The sequence below is a fragment of the Apteryx rowi genome, unplaced genomic scaffold, assembly GCF_003343035.1.
Source record: "Apteryx rowi isolate R43461 unplaced genomic scaffold, aptRow1 scaffold_383, whole genome shotgun sequence".
In the NCBI taxonomy this organism is placed as follows: Eukaryota; Metazoa; Chordata; class Aves; order Apterygiformes; family Apterygidae; genus Apteryx; species Apteryx rowi.
Window position 1 is genome coordinate 129,242 of NW_020450341.1, and position 23,605 is coordinate 152,846.

Below are 23,605 nucleotides of genomic sequence, written 5' to 3' on the forward strand. Positions count from 1 at the left end.
TCTCCTCTAACAGCGATGATGATCCAGATCCAGTGCCTGGGAACACTCTTGAGCATGCTTTAATTTACTCAGCTAGGTGTAGCACTTGTTTCCAGCTGGGTCAGAACAGAGTCAGCATTTTCCTGTGTCTGCTTGTCAAAGGTGATGTGGACACACCCTTCATTAGTAAGGGCACACTTAACAGGAGTGAGGGAGGTGCAATGGGCTCGTGCACCTCCTCCAGCTGCCAGTGCCTGCTGGTGCATACTGGTCCTGGCTGTATGGCTGTGCAGCTCTCACTCCATGCCCTGCTCCCCAGGCAGATGAAACATGCATCTGCTCCAAAGCACCAGTATTTTAGCAGCAATAATTGGCATTTGTGCTTAGTTTCATTTGGAAGGCTTTTATCCATTTTATTCTTCAATGGATGGCCAATTAATATAATCTCTCCCTGTTTTATTGTCTTGCTGAACACATTTTAACTGTGTGGAAGAGGCCTAGGACTCCCACAAACTATTCACTGTTTAAGTATATTAAACTCAAAGGATAAATCCAGTAATTAACAAGCTGTATTTGTTTATGATTACATCTTACTTTTGTTTAAGCGTGCATGGTACTGCCCCATTATACAGCATACCATGGTTCCTAACATTTTCACAAATAATCCCACTTGCTTCCTTCAAGACCTTTATAAATATCAAAATCAGCACAAAAAGCTATGCAAATTCATTCAACTGAACTGAATGAAAACAACAGAAGGAACGATTTAAAAAACAAAATCTGAATCTTTAGTTTTGACTAAAGCTGTGAAGCCTAGGAAATGTAGAATAGACCATCCAAGACCACCCATTTTTTCAGAATTCCTTTAAGTCTCCAGAGAGCAGAAGAGTTAACAAAACACGTGAAGCTGTTTCAGAAGCTATATATTACATCCATATAGATAGATGTGTTCACCAAAGGAAAAGTTTGCAAAACAGTCTGTGTAAATTATGCAATAGAGACAGGAGAATATAGCTTGGAGTGTTGTGGTCGCCTTATAGATGGATCCATCATATTTGTCATTAGTTTTTCTTTTTTGTTAAATAAATCTTCCTTTGGTCTTTGATAGGCAAACTCTACCTCAATTCTTTTGTTTCTGTGAAGTCCCATTGCTCTCAAGAGCACTGTTCAGGCATAAGAAACCACATAAGTTTCTATCTAATTCTGAAGTTACCTTGCGAGCTTTTAGCCTCAGAGATTCAGGAGAAATTTTGCTCAAGAATTAGATGTTATTGGACCCTGCACACTCAGGGTCTTTCTCCAAGACGCCTTTCCCAATGCTCATTTAGGATATTATTCCCCACAAGAAGGAAACAATAGATGTGGCATCAGAATGTTTTTCTCAGCAAACCAGAAATGAATTCTCAACATCACTAGAGTTTTCAATTCTACAAATATATAAAATTATTACCACAAAACTACTGTGACTCAAAAGTACTAGTTAATCTGTAAAATGTGTTTTGTGGCTTGTTGAACACTTCTGAAAGTAAATAAGTGCTTGTTTTTCATAACAAAATGAGTGGTTTGCTGCAGTTCGATGACTCAGGACAAAATAATGGATCTTGGAATCATTCATTGTCCTGCGTTGCCAGTGTACATCTGGCCAAGATGCATAGTGGCTGAAAGCTCTTGCAAAATTAGTGTCTGCTCAGTGCCTTACATAAAATATATACTGCCTGGGAGAAAGATCCAAGTCACAAATCACATGATTCTGAATGTCATGAAAAATGAAGTGATCTCTCCAGGTCAGGATTTTGAGACACGTTGTTATACAATGCTTGAAATGCTCTTGCATTTCCAGTTGGAGCAGCTGGGGGAAAAATGAATTTTTAAGATGGAACTTGATCAGTTCATGAAAGTAATTGTATGATATGGCTGCATGTGACAGCAGAAAACTGGGTGTAGTGACATAGCGACTAACTCCAGAGTTATGTTCCTGAATGCTAATCCTATTCTGTGAATATAAAAGAAGAATGAAATCTTCAGGACTTTTGGGACAGTACCTTTTTATGAGCTGAACTGCATAGTCATTTTCAAAGCAGTCATTCCTTAATTATAAGGGGAGAGAAGGTAAAAGGACAGATAATATTCATTGAGTTCAGACAGTCAAACCAGCACTTTCATACAACCTTTTGTACAATCTGCTAAGGGCATTTTACTATCAAATGGAATAAAAGCCAAAAATAAGTTTAAATGCCAAGTCAAACAAATACATCTTGCCAAAGACTCAAAGTTATATGAATAAAGAGTAAGGAGTTCAGCAGATTTGGAACACAATGCCTTATACAGGCTTTAGTCTCCAAATATACCTGTCAATATGGAGAAGAGACAATAAATTATCTGAGTGGGATTGAGAAGTGCATGCCAGAATACAAGGAATACAAAGGCTCTGGATCCTCCCTGTACAGAGTAAGTCCATCTGTTATGCTTATTTATTTTTGTTAGGTGTGGGGGCGATTACAGTGGCTGGGTTCAGCAAAGCGAGTGCTAGCTGACTGCTGGTTGCTTGCACTATACTTTAGTGCCGAGAGCAATGTATTGATACTGTGCGTGTTTACAGTCTGAAGAAAGGTCTTTGAAATCCTCAGGATTAAAGATGTGATAGGAATATCAGAACAAACAAATTATTCTGAATGCTTGACCACATTCAGCTCTTGTCCAGAGATGCTGAGGAGCGGCAGGGAGCTACACGTTGCTGTTTTGTTTTCACCCGTTTCACGTGGGCGAAGCGCTGAAGGGATGGTGCAGTCAAGCAGGTCAGCCTGAGTCACTCTGCTGCTTTTAGCAAATATTGCCCTAACACTTCAGTGTGGAACAACTGCATGCTGGAGAGACTTGAATTTTCGCTTTTCACTGAAGCCAAGAGAAAGGTTTTCAAAATGCTTACTGAAAATGTTAGACTTTGGCCCATGGTCCCTTCCTGCTTCAAAGGCCAGTCCAGGTCAGGATGAGGTTTCGCTTACTTTGGGTGGCCTGAAGTCCGCAGTGCAGGAGAGCTGTGGGCTCCCCACCATGGCCATAGTGCGCAGATGGAGCTGCAGCTGGGGCAAAAGGTGTGGGGCGTCCCCAAGGCTGGAGACTGCAATACCTCCTGCTCAGCAAGGGGCAAAGCTTGGAGATCTTTGTATGAAGGAAATCTGCCCCCTCCCCCCTTTTTTTGTTGTAAAGGATAATGGAAGTTCTGTAAATGCAAACTTTCTTTTGCACAGAAGCAACCTAAAATGGAGACAACATATGTGGTTTGAATTTCCAAACTAAACAGTTCAGAGATCCTCCTCAGAAGAAATATAGCGTCTCAAGGGCAGTGTATATTTTGATTGCTTCATCTTCTGAAAGTTAGTTAATCTAAGGTATATGATAAACTGAGTGAGAGAAAAGTTTAATGATGAACCCACTGAAGTCAATAAAAGTTTTCCTGTTGACTTCACTGGAAGCAGATTTCAGTGCTTAGACTATTCAGAAATTGAAAAAAAAAGGTTCCTAAAAACTTATGTTGGCAGTTTAAAAGATCAAGCAAATAAAGGAATAAAGTCACATAAACTAATTCTGTGTATAAAGAGACTGTGGGTTACAGGCTTAATTTTTTATGGTATATCTCTATAACTTGAATAACTAAGTAAGCCTTAACTTGTGGAATCTTAATAGTCATCTCATTGCTGAAGTCTAAAGGAAACCCAGAGGAAACTTAATAATATTAAAAGTTATTTTAAAGGGAGTTCACATTGGTTTGAAGGATATTTTGCTTCTCACACAATATCTACCATTGTAAATTCAGAGAACCTAGATTTAAATTCAGAGAACCTGCACACATCTTTATAGCCTCAGTATATAAATCTAATAGTATTCTTAAAATGTCCACCGGTAAGGTATTGATCTTTTACAGATAAAATTAAAATTCTGAAAGTCATTGGAACAAAAAATAAAGAAAAATAATAAAAATATTCCCTCTAGAAATGAGGGGAAACTTGGAACTTTGTGGCAAGAGGTTAGTTTGTCCATGTCGCAATGAATAGAGAATAGTCTGTACAGTTTTTCATATCGGACTTGCTATAGAAATTTGAACATATAGAAATTAATGTTACTGAATTATTTAATAGAAACTTAAATAAATACATGAAAAGAAGAATTAAAGAAACATAAGATTAAAAAGCCATTTAAAATGAAATCAGAAGCTTCAACAAATATATTTTTCCCTTGCAGTCAAAAAAGTAATTATCAAAATTGTTCAGAATATGTTGCCAATTACTTTGCTCCATAACTGCTAACTTTCTCAGTTCTTCTCTTGCCTTTGCTGGGCTCTCTGTCACTGGAAACATCTTAAACCAATTTAAAGTGCTACACCTGAATAAACATGTTGTAAAAGTGTTTATGTATTGAAGTGGGTCAGTTCAAGGTATGGTATTTGGCTGGAACTTCTAATTTCTCTTTTTACTGCAAAAGGGCTGCCAGAAGGAGGAAGTCTGAGCTGAATTAATACATTTGTTACAGTGGAAGTAGAATGGAAACTACTTTAACCACAAATCAAACTGCCTCTTTCATTTATGCCAGTGATAGAGTTTTTCTAAGAAATATAGGCTCTGGCATTCAGCCACTGTAGGTTTGTGTTTGAAAAGGAAATCTATATGCTCATTTCTGTAAGGTTTACTCCTATGATTATTTGCAAGTTCTTTTTTAGGAGGATTGAGTTAATGGTATTAAACATTTGTGAGGCAGATGCTCCTTTGTTGTCTGTGTAACAAACTTTTCCAGCCTGGGTCAGGAGACTCCCCGAGCGGCGCGATGCTGCGCGGCGCTCGTGGTGCACCCGCAGTGTCTCTGCCCATACCTTCCTGGTTAAAGGACCTCTGTGTCCCCCACCCAGCACAGCTGCACAGTTTCACATGACACTGTCTCATTTTCTGACAGTTGAAGGGCTCTGCATAATACACGTACGCACAAAAGTGTTTATGCTGCCAAAATAAATTCTGTTAAGAGCAAGGGTTTATTTGCTAAAATGTCACTGATGCCATTTCAGTGACTTGTTTTGCTTTCTTTTCTTTTAGCAAGGTTTAGATCCTATAATATAGTGAGGTTACCACACAGGCCTGACTGAACAAATATTTTAAAGAAATATGCACATCCCTTGGGAACAGAACCAGAGTCAATAACGTAAATTTTCCAAACTCTGTCATAGATTTCTCTCAAACGACTGAATGCCTTCATACCTTTACTAGTGAATGAACATGTGTTTGAATAACACTGTACAATATTTATTTTTTAAAGCAGAAGTATATTATCTACACTTCTCTGCTACCGATTTGCTTTGGGGATATAAGGTTCCACACCTGACACTCTTGTGATGCAAAGATTAGATGACCACATTGCATTATCCTTTTGATAGCCTATAGACTTTAATGGGTCTCATTTATTTTTCAATTCTAAAGATGCGTACATGAGATTGAATTAAAATATCCATGTATCAAGTAAGATATGCAGCGTACAGAGMCACAATTTTATGCAATGGCAGACTGCCTGTAAGGCTGTTGAAACTTTTGTAAATTGTTGAATTTTCAGTCTTCTAAGTTCTGTTCAACAAAATTAGGTTAAGATTCCTAATAACATAAATTCAGGATTATGGGCAAAGTCCTTGCCAGGCTTCAGTCAGTGGCAGAATTCCCACTGTGGCTTCAAGAAGACCAGAAGTTCACCTCATGAATTTAACTTGCAGTTTCCATTACTTTACAGGTCGGAGTATCAATGTTAAATCTGCTGGCCTGGTTGGAAGACATGGGCCTCAGTCAAAGCAACCATTCATGGTTGCATTCTTCAAGGCAAGTGAAGTGCTTTTCCGTTCTGTCCGGGCAGCCAGCAATAAAAGGAAAAATCAGAACCGCAACAAATCCAGTAGTCATCAGGAGTCTTCTAGGATGCCAAGTGTTGGGGGTAAGATGATGCCATGATTTACTAGCTTCTGTTTGTAGGAGTTACAGGCAGCCGCTCAATTGTGGTGGAGTCACAACTGCTTAACAAGACACTGCTCATCAGCTTAATTGTCAGAAACTGTGGTCTTCCTGGTAGCCTGCCCCATTTGTACCTGCCCCTAAGCCTAGCTTAGACCTCGTTCGTTATGTTTGGAGCCCTGAGCATCATCTACCTCTGTGAGTCAGTTAGCTTACGTCTGTTGTGGGCTCCTGGACAGTGAAATGTCCATGTAGTTCTGGAAAAAACTGTATATGAGTTTGAAGTGAGTCCTTTGGAGTAGGCAACGGCATGAGGTCTCTGCTGTGCGTGACAAGGAGGTAGACAGAAGAATTGCATGACAACTGCTTGACTAGAAACCCTTAGCAAGGGACAGTGTTTGGACTCTGTTTAACAGTTTTCCAGCTAAAGAAGCTGAGACATAAGACAGAAAATATTGAAAATGAGGAAGCTTAACCAGTCTGTGAAAGTGTAAACAGTTTATGAGTACAGACCAGCTGTCACCCATTGGTATAAATACACACTGTATCCCTGAATGGGAGTGAATTTGATCCCTTATTGACCAGAAAGGTACCTATAATAATGCATGTGGAAATGCTAGTTCCATTAGGAACCTGGAATGTTTTGCTCAAATTCTTTCCTGAAATGCTCCTTTCAGCTGGAGGGATACTGTCACTTTCTAGATATTCTCACTTTAGAACAAATGTTTCTACTATTCGGGGATAGGATGCAAGGATCTGAAAATATACCTTTCTAAAAGCATGGCAGATTTAGTATCAGAGTATCAAAAACTCAGTGTAGACACTATTCTTAAGCTCAGTGAATGTTTATAAGCAAGGAAATTAGTATCTTGTTGTAGAAAGAATTTGGTCTCAGAGTGGAACTCATCTATTTGTGGAGTACCATTATGAACATTATGCATTGCTTAAATCCAACTCAAAACCTCAAAAATGGCAGATTAGAGACCCCTCTAATGTAATACATAAGCTTTTCCCTGATCCTCTGTACAAGGATGAATTATAGCCATAACAAGTACAAACTGCTCTTGAGTTGCTAAAGAAATCATAGAAATCGGTTGAACCTATCTTTCTAAATTTATTTAGGATTTACTTGGTGATCTACTAGAACAAAATACCACTTTTAAGTTAAAAATGAGTATTAAAATATTAACAGAAAGAAAAAGGTTTTTAATCCACAGCAATGATTATTATCACTTCAGTAGTGGGCTCAATTTTATGTGTATACAATATATAGGTAGAAAAAATACTGTGCTCTTTGGAGAATACAGTTCATCTTTCTAGTTTCTGTTGAAACTAGAGTTATTTCTGAGGTAGATGACTTGGAGGGATGCACGTGTTCCCTGTGAGGACTCCAGCTTTTGAAAAGCCCCTGAAGTTTGTTAAGGCACTGGGATTCTTTTTTTACAACTGTTCCTTTGCTTGTATTTTTGGGGTAAAGTTCTCTGATAATCTGTATGACTGTACCACAAACGCCTCATCTGCACAATTAACTTTTAACCCCTCATAAATCAATATTACAGGTGAGCAATTATAAATAGATAAGACAAGATGGCCCAAACTGCAAAATTTAAACTTGTATTTGTAAAATAAAAAAAATTACATGCCTTATAGCAGAAAGGCATTTTTTTATGATTTATTATCTATAAAGTGATATTGACTAAGCATTCTCTCTTCATTAACTGTTTAAATTTATCCAGATTTTTGGAAACAATACAGGTTAAAAATTGGCTGAGCATTTTGCAATTCATATCTTAATATCTGTTAACTTTTCTAGCTTACATTGACTTAAAATTCATTGATTTTGATAAAGGAATTGAATATGCTGTTTGTGTAATTCCAGTATGATCAGCTTTGGTTCTGCAGAAATTGTTTCTTCTATTTTACTGCTATCATAAGATGCACTTCCCTATTTTCATAAAAGTGCTTTGGACTGAATGACACACTGTGATGGTTTTCTTGTGGTGTTTTTTTTTTTTTTCCTTAAAATGTAGTCAGTCGTACTCTGTGCAACTGCCTTAATTCCAAAAAACAATCCCTTACCTCCAGAGTAAGTAATATTCTCTCTGCACAAAAAACATAAAAACACTTTTCATATTTACTAGAAAACGTCTACTAATTTTGAGAATTATGTAACTGAAATATAGAAAAAAAAACCTAAGTATACAAATAGCTCTGTATTTTATTTCTGTGTCTACTTTTTAAGAGGCACATTTTAAAATTAAAAAATGTTCTTTGCATCCATAACAGAATTCCACAATTTTATTAAGGTTTTTGTCAATAATTCATGGCCTACTTCATCAAATTATTTCAATATCCACTATTTGATTGTTGTTTTGTTTTCTTTATGAAAGCTAATCTAAAAGCTGATAAAGTAGCTTGTATCTTGATGAATGAGGAGCTGCACTATGGTTTTTAAACCTATTAATAAAGTCTTCACTTTGTCAATGATCTTAACAGTCACAGTGATGGGGTAGTTTCTGTCTGAATCACACATAAAGTGAAAATTAAGATTTTTGTTCATTAAGAATATCATTTCACCTTTAGAAGTAGTGTGATTTAAAAAGTTTAAGGCAAAAATATCCTACCTCATTGCATCTCAAAGTTCACTATATTTTGTCTAGGCACCCTCTTCCTTTACATAAAGCTCATTAAAGGCATTTAGAAAAGCAAACTACAAGCCATACCAAGAACAAACCAAGAGACAGCAGTACCTGAGGCAATTAAACAGGCTTTAGGCTGACATGAAGACCTAAATTAAAATGGGTATGTACTGGTGTCTAGCTGTGTAGGCAGCCGGTGAAGATCTAAGGTTTAATTAAGGGGATCCCACACAGATGTCTAGTTTCACTTGAGATGTTCTAGTGTCATTTCAGAAAGGCCTACCATAGTTCCTGTGTCATATCTGCTAACCACACATTTTCTAATATCCCAGAGTTTCTGAAGTGGTGATAGATGTACATCCCCTGTTAACTGAATCCTGCATCTTGTCAAACATGTCAATGAAGTCTAGGGATCAGTTCAGCTAACTAGGTTGAGCTGAATTGCTACCCAATCTCCTTTGACTGCATTGCCTTGATTTTCATCAAATCTATTGGGAGTTTAGACTTCTAGCATGTCTGTAAGCACTTACATGCAGATACCTAAATTTAAATATCTTAATTTCAAACTGAATCCCATCTTTCTAGCCCATAAGAAAATCAGAGTTGAACAAATTAGTTAAGCCTACATGATTATAGCAGGAAAGTTGTATACAAGCTCCCTGCTGCTTTAACCTTGGAAAATCCAACCTTAACTTTCTTAGCCCTAACTATGGTGGCAGGTGTGAACTGCACATGCTAGAAAGTTGCATTAGCATGGGAATTACCTAGGGAAGAGTTGTCTGTATATCTCAAAATACTAGTGAACCTCATTTATGTATCTAGTCTTGCTCCAGAGCTGTTGTAAAGCAGGCAAAATCAGAACATCTCCAGTGAAAAGTGCTTTATGAAACAAAATTTATTCCTGACTTCTTCAGGCAAATAGCTGAACCCTGAAGAATAAGTGTTTGATAATGTTCTGTCTTGAAAGTTAAAATGGGGATAATTTATGTTGCTATTATAAACTATGTTAATGTCTTTTACCATTTAAAGTATTATTCTATTTTTCTTCACTTCCATTTAAATTTTAAATGCTCTGTCTTTGAGAGTCCATGAAAGGACTCCTACTTGCTCCCATTTATTAACTGCATTTATCTGACCTTTAGGTATTCAGGGGGAACCATGTAGTGGAGAGCATTCAGTTTTGATACCTAGGACTCAGTTTGACATGCCACTTAGGGTTGGGAAAGAGAAAGAGAGCAAGAGAGGGAGTTGCTGTGGGGTAGGAGGCACTATTCAAGGTAAGGAAGTAATCTTCTCCGCTCTTTTTCACCACTGCCTCCAGGAGGTAACGGTTGCCCCCCATCTACATAATTGCAGAGGTACTTAATTATATATATTGATCTATGCCAGATCTCTGTCAACAAAGATCCTGGTTTAAGAGAACCTTACTGTTAAAACAAAACTAGGTTAAAAAGCAATTGCATGTGCAGTTATGTCAACAGTAGGGACGTGACGTCTGATGGAGGCAGCAAGATAGCAGCAGACTGGACTCAGTATCCATTTCTCATGGCAAAGCTGAAGTCTGATAGGTAACTGCAGGCTCTCATAACAATGTCCTCCATAACAAAACTACCTGGAGGAGTAGCTCCTGCACTGTGACAATTTGGCTTTCATGCCATTGCCCCAGCAGTCCCCACATCACAAATAGACAAACTCCTTTTATTTGGGTGCTATTAATGATCAACAATGGGACTTTTCATGCTGTAAATGATTCAAGATGCTTTTCTTTTAATAACTATTGCAACAATACTCTTTAAAATCTGCAGATGAACACACTGATGACTACTAAGGTAATGTGCAGTTTCTATCCAAATGCTCCAGTGTGCAAAAAGAGGCAAAGCAGAGGACACTTTCTTATTTCCCCAGAGTCACGCAGAACATGGGCACAGTCCTTGTGATCTTCCATGGGGAGAAACTGACAAAAGTACTTCCCCAAAGTACACCACATAACTCTTCCTTAAAAAAAAAGGCTGGCTTCATTTTTTTTTTTAATTTTGAACTTTATCTTTTGGATAAAGTTGCAATGTAATTAGGCACTAAAGGATATCCACATTTAAATACTGAATAGTGACTTATACCAGGAAACTCAAAAACAAAGCTACATATTTTTTGGTCATAATGTGGGGAGATAAGAACAGAAAACAATACTTAACTGTGTATTTCCTGCATTTTATTGGTTGATGTCACACTAATTAATTAAGAACACTACTTTGAGATAGTATATATAGAACTGTCCGTATGTCTTTACTTCCCTTCCCCTCAAAATACCTTGTTAAATTTTCTGAACAAATATATTTTCTTGCCCTCTTTCCATAGCTCTTTCTGTTATATAAAGGTTTGGACCCTTATTGCAGTCCCTGAATAGCTCAGGAACATTTAGTTAGTCACAATATCCTATGGTTTTGATTCTTGATAGGATAAGCATATGGGCCTCGAAGCTGCAGTTTGTGAAATTGGATCCTCAGCACCAGATCTTATTATAAATGTCACACTTGATACTTATATCTAATGTTACATTACGCACAACATATGTCCTATATGAAAGATAGAATTCAAGGAAGGAATATGGATTTGTGTGAATTTAATGTTTTTCGTAGGTAGGTGTGTGGGTTAAATGGTTCAGATACAAGTCTTCACATAAAACACAGACCATCGTATCCGGTATCCTGGTGTGACTGCTCATCCACCCCAGGTTAATCTATATTCAGATAATTCAGAGTATCAAGATAATGAATATATCTGAAGTGATGACTTACATATTTATTGTTCAGCCTTTCTCCTTTAGCTGTAGGGACTTCTGGTGTTAAAACTTCTGAAAATATCATGACTGAGGGAAAACTTGAAAAAGAACAATCTTCAGCTTTCAGTTGTTTTTCTGCTCGGGTGCTATCTAAAACAAGACTGTGACTTTCCTTACTTTCTCATATGCACATCTTTCCCACATTTTTCAGTCACATTTTGCAAGATATTTACAAAATGATGTGCATTCTGGGTGACTGAATTTAAAATTCCTGTTAATAGCTGAAACAGGAAACCTCAATATTTACCTCCTATGAGCATTCATATTAGTCAAAATCAGTATACAGATGCTTGTAGAAAGTGATTGATGAAACAGTTGAAATTTTTTAGCTTCTAAGACCTTTACTCTCCTCTACTTTCTTACTTCTAATGGGCAATTCAGAACAATGGATGACTGAGTTCTTGATTATATTAAAGGCATACAGATTTTTGAAAAATCTGTGATTTAGGTATCCTTAGGGTATCCTAACTTGCTTCCAGTGGCTACTACAGAAAGACACAGGACTTGCATAGGGTTTGGATATATCTTTTGGCCTTACGTGTCCTGAGGTAACTGACGGTATCTGAGATGGCAACAGGTAACTGTATGTGGAGAACTGAACCAAGCCCTTAACAACTGTCATTGAGAGCCAGCTCATTAAGGACCAGGAAGATACCATAGGAAAGAAAGTAGTATCCATCTTTAAAAAGGAATGAGAATTAGGGGTATTATAGCTTAGTAAGCCTAACTGCAGCACCAATGGTGATATTAGGACAAATTACTTAGTACTGCAAATGAGTAGCTAAGCTCACAAGGGAGACATGCATATGGTATATCTTGACTTGTGTACAGCTTTTGATGCAATCTCAAGAGATATTTTGTGATCCAGGTGCATTCATCAAAAAGTGGGTACATAGCTGGTTAAAAAAGTCATATTCAAAGAATATTTTGCCAATAATTGTGAAATTTAGGCAGGTGTTTTGAATGGTATCTCATTGAGTCTCTTCTGGATCTGATTCAGTCCAACATTTTATTGGTAATTTGGGTGACTGATCACTTCCCCTAGATCTGGCATCCTCTATGAACTTATTGAGGGTGTACCCTGTTTCACTGAACAGGTTGTTAACAAAGACATTAAACTGTATTGGCTCCAGTACTGATTCCTGAGGGACATCCCTAGTAACCGGCTGCCAGCTGGACTTAGTACCATTGATCACAACCCTCTGAGACCAACAGTCCAGCCAATTTCCCACCCATTATATTGTTTATATATCCAAACCATATCTCACCAATTTATCTATAAGAATACTATGGGAAATCATATCAAAAGCAAAATGAACAACATCCACTGCTCTCCCAAAATCCACAGAGCTAGTCATCTCAACTCAGAAAACACTCAGGTTAGTTAGGCACGGTTGCTCCTTGATAAATCCCTGCTGTCTCTTCCCAAACACCTTCTTGTTCTTCATGTGACTGGATATGGCTTCCAGGAGGATTTGCTCCATAGTCTTCCCAGAAACTGAGGTGAGACTCACTGCCCTCTTGAAGATGGGTGTGATATTTTCCATTTTTGAGTCATCAGAAACAACCTCCAGGCACCACATACATTTAAAAATGGTAGGGAGTGACCTTACAGTCATTTTGGTGAGCTCATTACGCACCCTCAGGTGCATTCCTTCTGCTCTCATGGGCCTGTGTATCTTCAGTTTGCTTAAATGGCTCCTAACTCAATTTTCTTTACTGGGGGTAGTGCTTCAGTCTCTAGGTCCAAGGACTTGGGAGTCCTGAGGGCAAATCTTGCCAGTAAAAAACAAGGTAAAGAAGGCACTGAGTACCTCAACCTTTTCTGAGTTATTTGTTATGAGGTCCCAAGCCCTGCTGAGCAATGGACCCACATTTTTCTTACTTTCCCTTTTGCTGCCAATGTACCTGTAGAAGCCTGTCTTGTTGCCCTTCTCATCCCTCACCAGTTTCAGCTCCAGCTGAGCTTTAGCTTTTCTCATTCCATCCCTGCATGCTCAGGCAATGCCTGTATATTTCTTGTGTGTAGCTCATCCCACTTCCACATTAGAGTACTTCCTTTTGGAATTTGAACTCAGCCAGGAGTTTTCTATAAAGCTATGCTGGCTTTGTGCCACACCTGTTCAACAACTTGGGACATCAGAATGGATTGATTGATCTTGTGCTTCAAGGAGGCTCTCCTGGAAGATCAGCCAGCTCTCCTGGCCTCCTTTGCCCTGGGGGCCAGCCTGTCATGAAACCCTATCAAGAAAATCTCTGAACAAGCTGAAATATGTTCTCCTGAAGTCTGGGGCTGTAATTCTGTAGTTGGTCTTGCCCACATCTCTCAGAACCTTTAACTCCACCATCTCATGGTTGCTGCAGCCAAAGCTCTCATCAACCTTCACACCCCCAACCAGTTCTTTATTCATGGATATGTGTAAATAAAACATAATGCTAAGGTTARCTTAACAGCAGTACCTGAAAAAAAAGATCTGAAGCTTGTAGTAGATTATTTGACAGTGTGGTTTTGCTGAAAAATTCCCATTCTGGGATATATTGCTTAAACCATAGGAAATAATTATTTTACTTTACTTGGTACTCTCTTCAATCTTGGCCATCACAACTTCAAAAGGATGTCAACAAACTAAAGAGAATCCAAGGAACTGATGATATCACAGATCAGGACACTCAAGAGAATGGAACTTATTTAGTTTAGAAAAGTTGTAAGAGTGGCAAAGGAGCAGGAGGCTAGGGAATCGTGGGAAATTCTAACAATATTTTTAAGACAAAAAACAATGCTTTAGAAAAGAATAAAGATCAATTATCCTGCTGAAAGCAGGACAAGAAGTTATTGGCTAATTTGTGGAAAAACTCATTTAGGCTAGGTATTTGGAAAGGTTTTCTACAGGGATAGTGAAGCACTAGAACAGGTTATCTCAGACACTGTAAAACTTCCTTCTTGGAGGTTKTTAAATATAGATTAGGCAAGCAACTGTCAGCAATGGCCTACATATACCAATTCCATCTTACAGCAGAAAGATGAACTAAATTAGCACTGAGAGCTTTTGCAGCCTTCCATTTCTATGATTTCATTGTGCTTAAATATGAACTTTAATTAATGGGACCATTAGTATTTCTAAACATATACATAAGTATTTCATTGAACCAAGCTCTAAGGAACCTTGCAGGATAAAGGCAAAAGTTCTGGAGGAAACTTATGTTCTGGAGCTATGTCATGGAGTTATTCCTGTCAACAGAAATCTTTTCCATATTATTCTAGGATATATTGGAAAATGACTATTTTTTCATTTTATGCAAAAAAGCCTCTCTCTTAATATTCCAAGAATTTTTAAACAGACACCTCCCTCCCAGGCTCCAGTCTTTTTGTGTTAAAAACATTTCTAAAAAAACCTTCTATTCCTGAAAATGAAAATTTGATTTTTTTCAGTGTCTTTCTTGTATGTCTTTGTTGTTGTTGTTGTACATTTCAGCCAATGTTGGGTTTTTTTTGCCAGAAAGGATATTTTGGTCCAAAAAAAGGCACATTAAGCATTCTTTAAATGGAACCAGAGGAGACAGACTGTCCTCCTAGCTCCATCGCATGCCTCRCTGACAGCATCATTAGAGCTAGCATCCTGAACTAACTCAGGTGGTGCTAATGCAATGAAGATATTAGCCCATTCCCTTCCCTTTCTATTACTCTGGGGCAGGTTGTAGTAAGGAACGAGCACTGCATTTTCTCAAGGATTAGGATTGTCCTGGACAAGCATGTATGGAAGGTTCTGTGTGTCCTTCTATCCTGGCAAATCTCTGACAGTGCAGAAATATTTAGGCCTTTAAAAAGCATTTGTTATTCTACTCGTTTACATTAATATTAACAATTAAAATCATTAGCTGATGAATATTTCTGGAAAATATGGTAAAAAATGAAGGAAAATATGGTGAAAATGAAAATGTGCTGATGTTTAAATAACAAATTTTGTAAGTTTTGTTGTATCATGACAATTTTATTTCTTAATTTATCTTTTGAACTGGGCTGCTATCTTCTCTTTACCTGGCAATTAAATCTGAGCCAAGAAACAAAAGACTTCAGTATACCTTGGGATGGGCTCTCAGCGTCCTCCTTTGGTTACCTGTGCCAATATTATCAAAGTTGTTACTTAGCTAGCCAGAAAATGGACGTCATGCAGACTTATTTCCCCTAATACTGAAGGCATCATTTCCACTGTGTACACAAATGATATCATGCTGACACCGCTGATTCTGAATTTCCAAGTTTACACCGAATTTAAGACCTACCCTATGAATATGAATGACAACCCTAGGAATATAAATGACAGTAAGCTTCTTCCTTTCTGTTGTACTGTTTGGTCAGGAGCTCAAAAACAGCTAAATACTGTCAGTTGTAGCAATGTTTCTAAACAATTTTTTATTATTTTCTTCCTATAGATTATAATACAAGTGAGCAAAAGCAAGCATGTAAGAAACATGAACTTTATGTGAGTTTCCGAGACTTAGGATGGCAGGTATGGTTATAAATGCTGTTTCCTATCAATTCTAATCAGGAAAACTTATTTTACACTCTCCCCTCAGTTATAGTTGGACATTTCCTCATGGTATGTGGTATTTCACTGATGAGAGAAAAATTCTTAAAGTGTGTTTTGCAATGGCATGTTAAACTCCGCAATCCTTTAGGACAAATTATAGAGCTAGTCACCTTTCCAGTCTGCAGATCTCAGGGATAACAATATCTGTTTAATTTTTTTGGCTGTTTCTCTCTCAAACTTTTCCCCAGCTTTAACGGGTTTATGATCTGGATTCATTCACCTTAAGATAAATCCAAACCATTACTCAAGATCTGAATAGATCTGAAGTAAATGAAACCAAAATCCTCATACTAAGCAATACAATTTTTGAAATTTGCACCCGAATTTTCCCTGGTTCACCACTAGCTACAGCAGGTCAGAAAGATTTCATTGGGTTAGAGTCTATAGGGAACTAGCACTTGGATTACTGTTCAGTGATTTTGATAAAACCATAGCTAAGCTCATATAATTCCTAGCATCAATCTGTTGTAGGAAAAACTCATCCTGCTGTACAATAACAAAAAAGAAGGTATATGTGGTAAGAGATCAGAAGGACAGAGGTAGTGTATTATCAAGAAAAGAAAAAAGAGATTCTTTTTGCCAGAAAGTAAGGACTTGTCTACAAAGAAATAACAAGAAGGCTATCAGCAACCAGTAACCTTAAAATGTTGCATATGTCAGTAAGAACTTAGAGATGCAAGGCTCTCAGATCTTTGGTAATTCAAGGTGGCCATAGAGGAAAGAATATCGATTTTTTTCACAAGATAATAGAAGAATTCAAAATTCTGGTTGGAGAACGAAAGGTATTTGTACAATATTTGATTAGTGAAATTTGGGATGAAGTGAGATAAAAAGAAACTGAAACCATGGAATATGTACCTGGTTCTTTCCCCTTCTTCCCACCACAGCTCCATTACCTTTGCCTGGCAAAGAAGAAATTCAACAAACCAAACATATAGCCTTCATTAAAATTTTAAAATATTTTCCCTCATGTGATCTTTTTCCTATGCTGTCTGTATTGCTAGAAGTAGTCAAAATGCATCTTTCAGTGACAATTCCAATGGGTAATTACTTATAACCTTTTGTCTCATGCAATAATGGGAATAATGATATTGAATATGCTGAGGAAAGAGGATGCATTTTAATTACTTTTGTTGCACCAAAAAGTGCTCAGGAATTTCAATCAGAGAGGAAAAGTATGTTTGGACCTTTAATTCCCCTTACAGCCTCATTCAGCACAGATTTGTAAGTTTAACTTAATTTTCATTTGAGTTTTGCAGGAACAAATCAAATACTTTTTTTGGCAAAAAAAGTATCTTTACATGCCACATTATGGAGTTCATTTTGTCCTTGGACAAGTCTTAGTTAGTTTGATATAGTTTTAAATTCTCTGAACTAGAAAAAAAGAAAAAAGAGTACGTTCACTTGTTTTTCTGTTTTAGGACTGGATTATTGCACCGGAGGGCTATGCTGCGTTTTACTGCGATGGAGAGTGTTCTTTCCCACTCAATGCCCACATGAATGCAACGAACCATGCCATTGTTCAGACGCTGGTATGCCTCTGCCTATGTTATCGTTGTCTATTTTGTAGTTGCAAGCATCTTGGCACAGGGTCTGTCTGTCTCTTCCTCTCTGTTTGCTACTATTAGATTTTGATTATGTTTCTGTAAATGATAACCCGTTTCAAAGACATGCTTTGAGGATTGCACTGAATAGTGGATGAACTGTCCAGAGCAGCCTGTTCATTTCAAATGCAATAATACATGAAAAGACTGTGTCATACCACTGAAGAATTTTGTAGGCATGAACCAAAGGAGGGCGCTGGCCCCATTTCCAAGAGTTTTTTGCAGCTCCATGTTAACATCTACGTGCTATACCTTCCAGAAATGTTGACAYTTGGCCACTCTGTAGACCTTTGCTGTCAGCTGTTGGCAGAGAAGCTCAAAATGTAATGTAATGTGAAGCCTTGCAAGCAGATGTGTTAGCATGTGAGACACTGTGTTCAGTCATGCCTGGCTAACAAATGCAATTYATAAACAAGTGTGTTTGGATTTGTTGCTCTGCCTGGTACATGTAAGAGGAGATTTGCAGCCAGCTTTCTGCCTCTGCCAGTTCTTAGGCTAGTCTTTGTATCAGCTGGGGCAGCCGAAAGGATGAGCTGAGTTGTATCAGCTGGCAAGGCCTCCTCTACCCCCAAAAGGTCCAGTTATGGTTCTGAAAGCACCACACTTCCAGAAACCAAGACCCTTAGAATATGCCTAAGTGTAATGCTTTGAGTCTGATATCTAGTTATAATTTTCCACCTATGCCAGCTGAAGTGCCTCTGGACATCATTAAGAACAGACAGGACAAATTAAGAAACAGAGGAACGAGAGTGGGAGTAAGAAATCAGAACCGGAAATGATTGCCAGTCCTAATTAGTTTCTAGAAAGGTCAAGGCACTCAACTGTGACTAAAGAAACATGGGTTTAAGGCTCCCCCCGATTTAAGCTCGTGATGAGGAAAGTATCCTGACCACCAGACCGTGCTGATGAGTCTGTCTCTGACGATGATCTTTTTCTTTGCTTTTGACAAAAAACCCTGAGAAACCTGTTCTGCTTCAGAAGTGGGTGCAGCTATTACCCTCCCAGGGGAAAAATAAACACCTCCCACTCACCCAAACAAAGAAAGCTTGGTTTTCATTGATTCTTTCTAACAGAAGACAAAATTTGCCTGTGAAAATTGCCAAGTATTTCTACATGACAGGGATATTTTAAAAAACCACATGGCCTGAGACCTTTTCCTTTCCATTCAGCTTCTCATTTATGCACCTTCCACAAGTCCTGCCACTGATGCAACATTTTATTCCTCTAGCCCAGAGTTCAAGTCAGCAAGATTCACAAAAAGAAGGGAAAAAGTCAGAGGTTGGGAATAAACAGAAGAGTTGTAGTAAGGGGTTCAGGTGCAGGTAAAAAGCAAATGCTAGTTAGCAAGGGATATAGTAATGTGTCCATGAGATGATGAAGAACAGTACATATGCAGCCATGAAATGAAAAGAAATAGGTCAGCAAAGCAATAGTTTAGCATTATGTAAACATTGCCCAGAAAAGTTGCCAATACCAGTGAGATCCCTAGGTTAGAGTTCCCTCCTACAATTATGGACTGTGAAATAAAAAGTGGTCCACTGCTATTCTCACTTGTGCATCTACCCTTTCCAAAAATTGTTAATTTCCCATGGTTAACAAATTTCTGTCGAATGTCTTTTTTTTTTAAATTGGATACTTACATTTTCCCTCCTATTTATGGCCTTTTTGGAATTGTGTGTCTCCCTCTGCATGTACTGTACATGCATTCAGTTATGCAGCCAAAAAATCATGAGGCTAATTAAATTTTAACTGCACATAAATTAGATGAGATAACAGTAGTTGAATGCTTTCTGGTTTAAATTATATAAAATTCAGATTTACACAAGGTGTGCACATGGGGATGGCTTGGGAAACAATTATTCATACACCCCACCCTAACCCAAATGTAATCATCTCCCAGCCATACTGATTACACCATTCTAAAAAAGCCCACTCTTTGGGTTGGGAAGCGATTGTTCCTTGGTACCCCTCCAAACTTTACTGACTCATTTTTTTTTTTTCTTTTGTAACAAGCATAGGAGAAATGTTGGGCCAGTACCTCTCTCTCTCCTTTTTTTCTGCAGGAGAAATAATACTGAACTTAGATAGAACACATAGATGCATATAAATGCAAGATAGATCATGTTTAAATGAGTTGATATTATTTTCTTCTCCTCTCTTGCTTCCTGTGAGCCTCTGGAAAAGTATTGGAGTGGAATCGACCACATGGTGATTGCAGTCTGTGGATTAGCAGGCAGCCTCACACTGACTTCCAGGCTTTTGAAATTCTCACCTTAATAAAGATACTATTTAAAAGCATGGCCTGCCTGTCAGTATTGCCATTGTTAGGACAAAGCCACATTTTCTTCTGAAACAGATGTGTTTACTGTGCAGTGTAGTCACTGGAGATGCTGTTGCCCCACACCTGGTCATCACCAGCTCTTCCTTCTTGCTACTGCTCCCTCTGCTGAGGCTTTGTAACTAAACACATGAATGCTCCTTTCAGAGCACCCCCTGGCTTGAGTCGCCCAGCACCAACAGGGACTAGAAATACAATTAATGAAAGAGGTTTAATCCCAGTGTCTCAGCACTGACAGTTAGCACCATGATGAAGTGCCTCCTGCTTGGCCCCCGCCAGGGTTGGTGCCTGGGCTGAGTGCCCCAGCAGGAGGGTCCATGCTACCCACGCACAGCGCTGCACTGCTTCCCACGGCTCCCTGTGGCCACCTCGGGCTGGTGCTGCCAGCAGAGCCTGGCCCTGGCTCAGCTACTGCTCTGGGGGGCTCTTGCCTCTCTGACCCCTGAAAGAGAGCAGAGCTCTCAAGCGTGGACTTCACCGTAGCTTAGTGGAGAAAAGGCAGCCCAGAGAGAGAGAGAGAACCATAGTAGCCCATTTCCAAAGCTTGTGGCTGGCCAGGATATTCCTGGCTATCTGTACGGTGAAAAAGGCTAGGAAGTCTAACACCGGAGATGCCTGCACATTCACAGAGCTGTGGAGCTCATAGTTGGAGAGACGGAGGCTGGTGGGACAAGAAGTTATGGCAGGGCAAACATCTGCTCAGGCAAGGCACAATCATTCTTCAGTGCTTTGCTATTCATTTGTTAAACTGTTTTTAAATGTGTGTCTAAACCCTTACTAAACTGCTACTTCAGGATTTATTATTGCTCATTTCAAAAGACCTTCTCATGGTAACATTTATGTAAAAATCGTTTCCTGATAGACTGTTCTCTGTTGTCTGGCAAAGACTCTGAGTTTATATCACTGCAAGACAGATGGCTATAACAGATTTACAAAGACTTAACATACAAACGAAAGCTATTACTGCTGAAGTCTTCATCCATGCCTTAATAATCTCTTGCCCTGTCTATTACAACTCCCTCCTTTCTGGCCTGCCCAGTTTCCAAGTCTTCAGCATGAGTAGAATATTATTACATCCAACTTTAAAGTACAAAGAACTTGTATTTCCCCCATTTTCAGATATTTCCACTAGATCTTGTTCATTCTGGGATGCTGTTCAAAACTGTTTTCTTTCTCTTTAACCTTCCATTGATATATTCCAGCCTTGTGTACAGAAAGCCTTCTCTGTCTCAACCCCTTCCCCAAACCTTCTGTCCAGCTGGCACCCACCTTATGAATTGATTTTGACTTCAGTGGAAGTAGAATTGGATACAGAGATCCCAAGATAAGACCTGAAAAATACACTGATGTTGTCTGCAAACCCACATCTTAGTGTTTCACAGGCTGAAACTAGTGTTTCAGAACAAGCCTTTGCTATCCATAGCAAACTTTGTGTGCTCCTCCATGCTGAGAAGAATCTTGCTCAGGAAGGCAATTTAGCACATGCCGAAGTCCTATTGAGTCCAGGGACTTCAGCGTGGGCTTCATGTTAAGTGTTGTCCTGAACAGAGATGGTACTAACCATATGTTTAAGTGTTTTCCTAAAGAGCAGCCCAATTCTGATGCTTTTCTAAATTTCATCTGAAAACCAACTTTCTATCTTGGCTGCTCCACCTAATTTATCTCTCCATCTGCTGTTGTTTAAGTCTGCCCATTCGGCTGAAATCAGGGGAAAGTTCTGGAGGTAAGGTGGGATTTAAAGTTGCTAACCAAAGAAAATCTGTAACCACAGCACTCTTTGAATTGTATAGCCATGCTTTGCACTGACCTGATCCTTGTACCTCTCTGTTTGATATATGAGCAATGTATTTATCTGTCTTTCAGGTTCATTTGATGTTCCCTGATCATGTACCAAAGCCATGCTGTGCACCAACAAAACTGAATGCAATCTCCGTGCTCTACTTTGATGACAGTTCCAATGTTATTCTAAAAAAATACAGGAATATGGTGGTGCGTTCATGTGGCTGCCACTAGAACAAAAAAATAATAATCTAAAGCAGAGGGTTTTGTTCAGAATTGTAATAAAGTCAAGTTATGAGCGTTGCTGATGAAAAGGCAACCCTAAATTTATTCCATTTCATGTCATCTCTCATTTAAATGTACAGTATAATGTATATAGTAGCTTTTATTTATTTAAAAGTATATAGTTTCTTTTGTATGAGCAAAATTTCAAAACCATTTATTTTATGGGTCAGTAGAACTTCAAAAAATGATTTTTCAATTGAATATACTGGAACCTACTTCATTTCATTTCGATATTTTAAAGTAAAACCTTTGTATAGATTTTTTAAAGAAGTGAGAAACTCCAGAACTTCTGTAACTGCTTTATATTGTTAAAGGAGCTAAAACRTGTTTGGTCATATTGTGCCAATGAAAACTGTGGTGGGGTATTTATTTAGAAAAAGGCACGGAGAAAAAAAAAAACTATACAAAACTGCTTGGCTAAACATATTTTTTCTTTTAGAAGTTCTGCTCCATTAGAAAAAGTGAAATGTCTAACAGTGTTTAAGTAAATAGTAGATAGAAAATAGAAGTTAAAAGGTTGCACATAATTGTTTTAACTATTTTCTTTAACAAGATCAGTGTAACTGGAGGAGTATGTTATTTCTTGGCTTGTGGGTTGTAGACTTTGCAAAAGGCTCAAAGCTTCAGGAATTCTGTGGAGACAGACTCCAGCCTCTATCTATAACTTTCCATGTTAACACTAAAAATTGAACTACAACATTCTTACCTCAAATCAGGTCAGTTTATTATCTATGGCACTACTGCGACAAATATTTTTTAATAACGGCAAAAGGTAAAATCAAACACACAAGCCCTCCCGTTATACAGGTGAGTGACTATGTACCCAAATCATGCAGAAGACCAGTGTTTGGAGAGGCTTAGCTCCTGCTTCCCAATATGTTTTCTGACTGTGCAAGGAGAAGGATGTAGCAGCTGCTGCACAGGGACAGTCCTGTGGCCTGTCTGACTCAGGATCTCGTCTCTGCTGGTGCCTGTCCTCAGAGGAAAATGAAAAACACTTTTCCCAAGGAGCTGTTGGGTAATTATCTGTAGCCTGTTTTAGGCCCCCTATTCTTTTCTATCGTTTAGAGATTGGCCAAAATCATGAAGCATAAGATTTAATATGTTTTCTTCTCTTAGCATTAACTTTTGTCACTTTGAAAATTCTCAAATCCATATAAATAATCATTTTTTAAATACTCCTAAATTTTTGGCCTCCAATAAACTCCTGTGGTTGTGAATTGCACAGTTTAATTCCAGATAGTAATCGTTCTCACCACCACAACCCATATGCTTGTTTTGAATTTACCACATTTAATATCTTTGGATACCCCTTGTTTTAGTATTATGAAAATGGGAAAATAGAAACTCCGTTTCCTCTTTATTGTGTGATTAATTATAATATATGCTTTTATCATGAATTGGCTTGATTAAAAATGTTATATTTAAACAGTTCTCAGAGTGTTGTTAAAAAATGAATAGACCATATCAATTTCTCCTATCTTAGAGAATCTATTCATTTAAACTCTGATTTCAGTGGCTATTTAAAGTATATTTCAGAAAAACTCAGATTATTACAGACTGATAAAATCAGTG

The 23,605-nt window shown here is 38.2% G+C and overlaps 1 protein-coding gene across 2 annotated transcripts in view; it reads left to right on the forward strand.

Moving 5' to 3' along the window:
- The window catches only part of BMP5 (bone morphogenetic protein 5), a 57,218-nt gene extending 34,773 nt beyond the window's left edge, over positions 1–22,445 (forward strand). The window contains exons 4-7 of one of the 2 annotated variants that reach the window (XM_026074264.1): positions 5,743–5,940; positions 15,867–15,943; positions 17,446–17,556; positions 21,830–22,445. In XM_026074264.1, coding sequence (XP_025930049.1) covers positions 5,743–5,940; positions 15,867–15,943; positions 17,446–17,556; positions 21,830–21,979 — 536 coding nt within the window. In that variant the 3' untranslated portion in view covers positions 21,980–22,445. The remainder of the gene's footprint in view (positions 1–5,742; positions 5,941–15,866; positions 15,944–17,445; positions 17,557–21,829) is intronic. The other variant, XM_026074265.1, reaches the window with a different exon arrangement.
- The last annotated feature ends 1,160 nt before the right edge of the window (positions 22,446–23,605 follow it).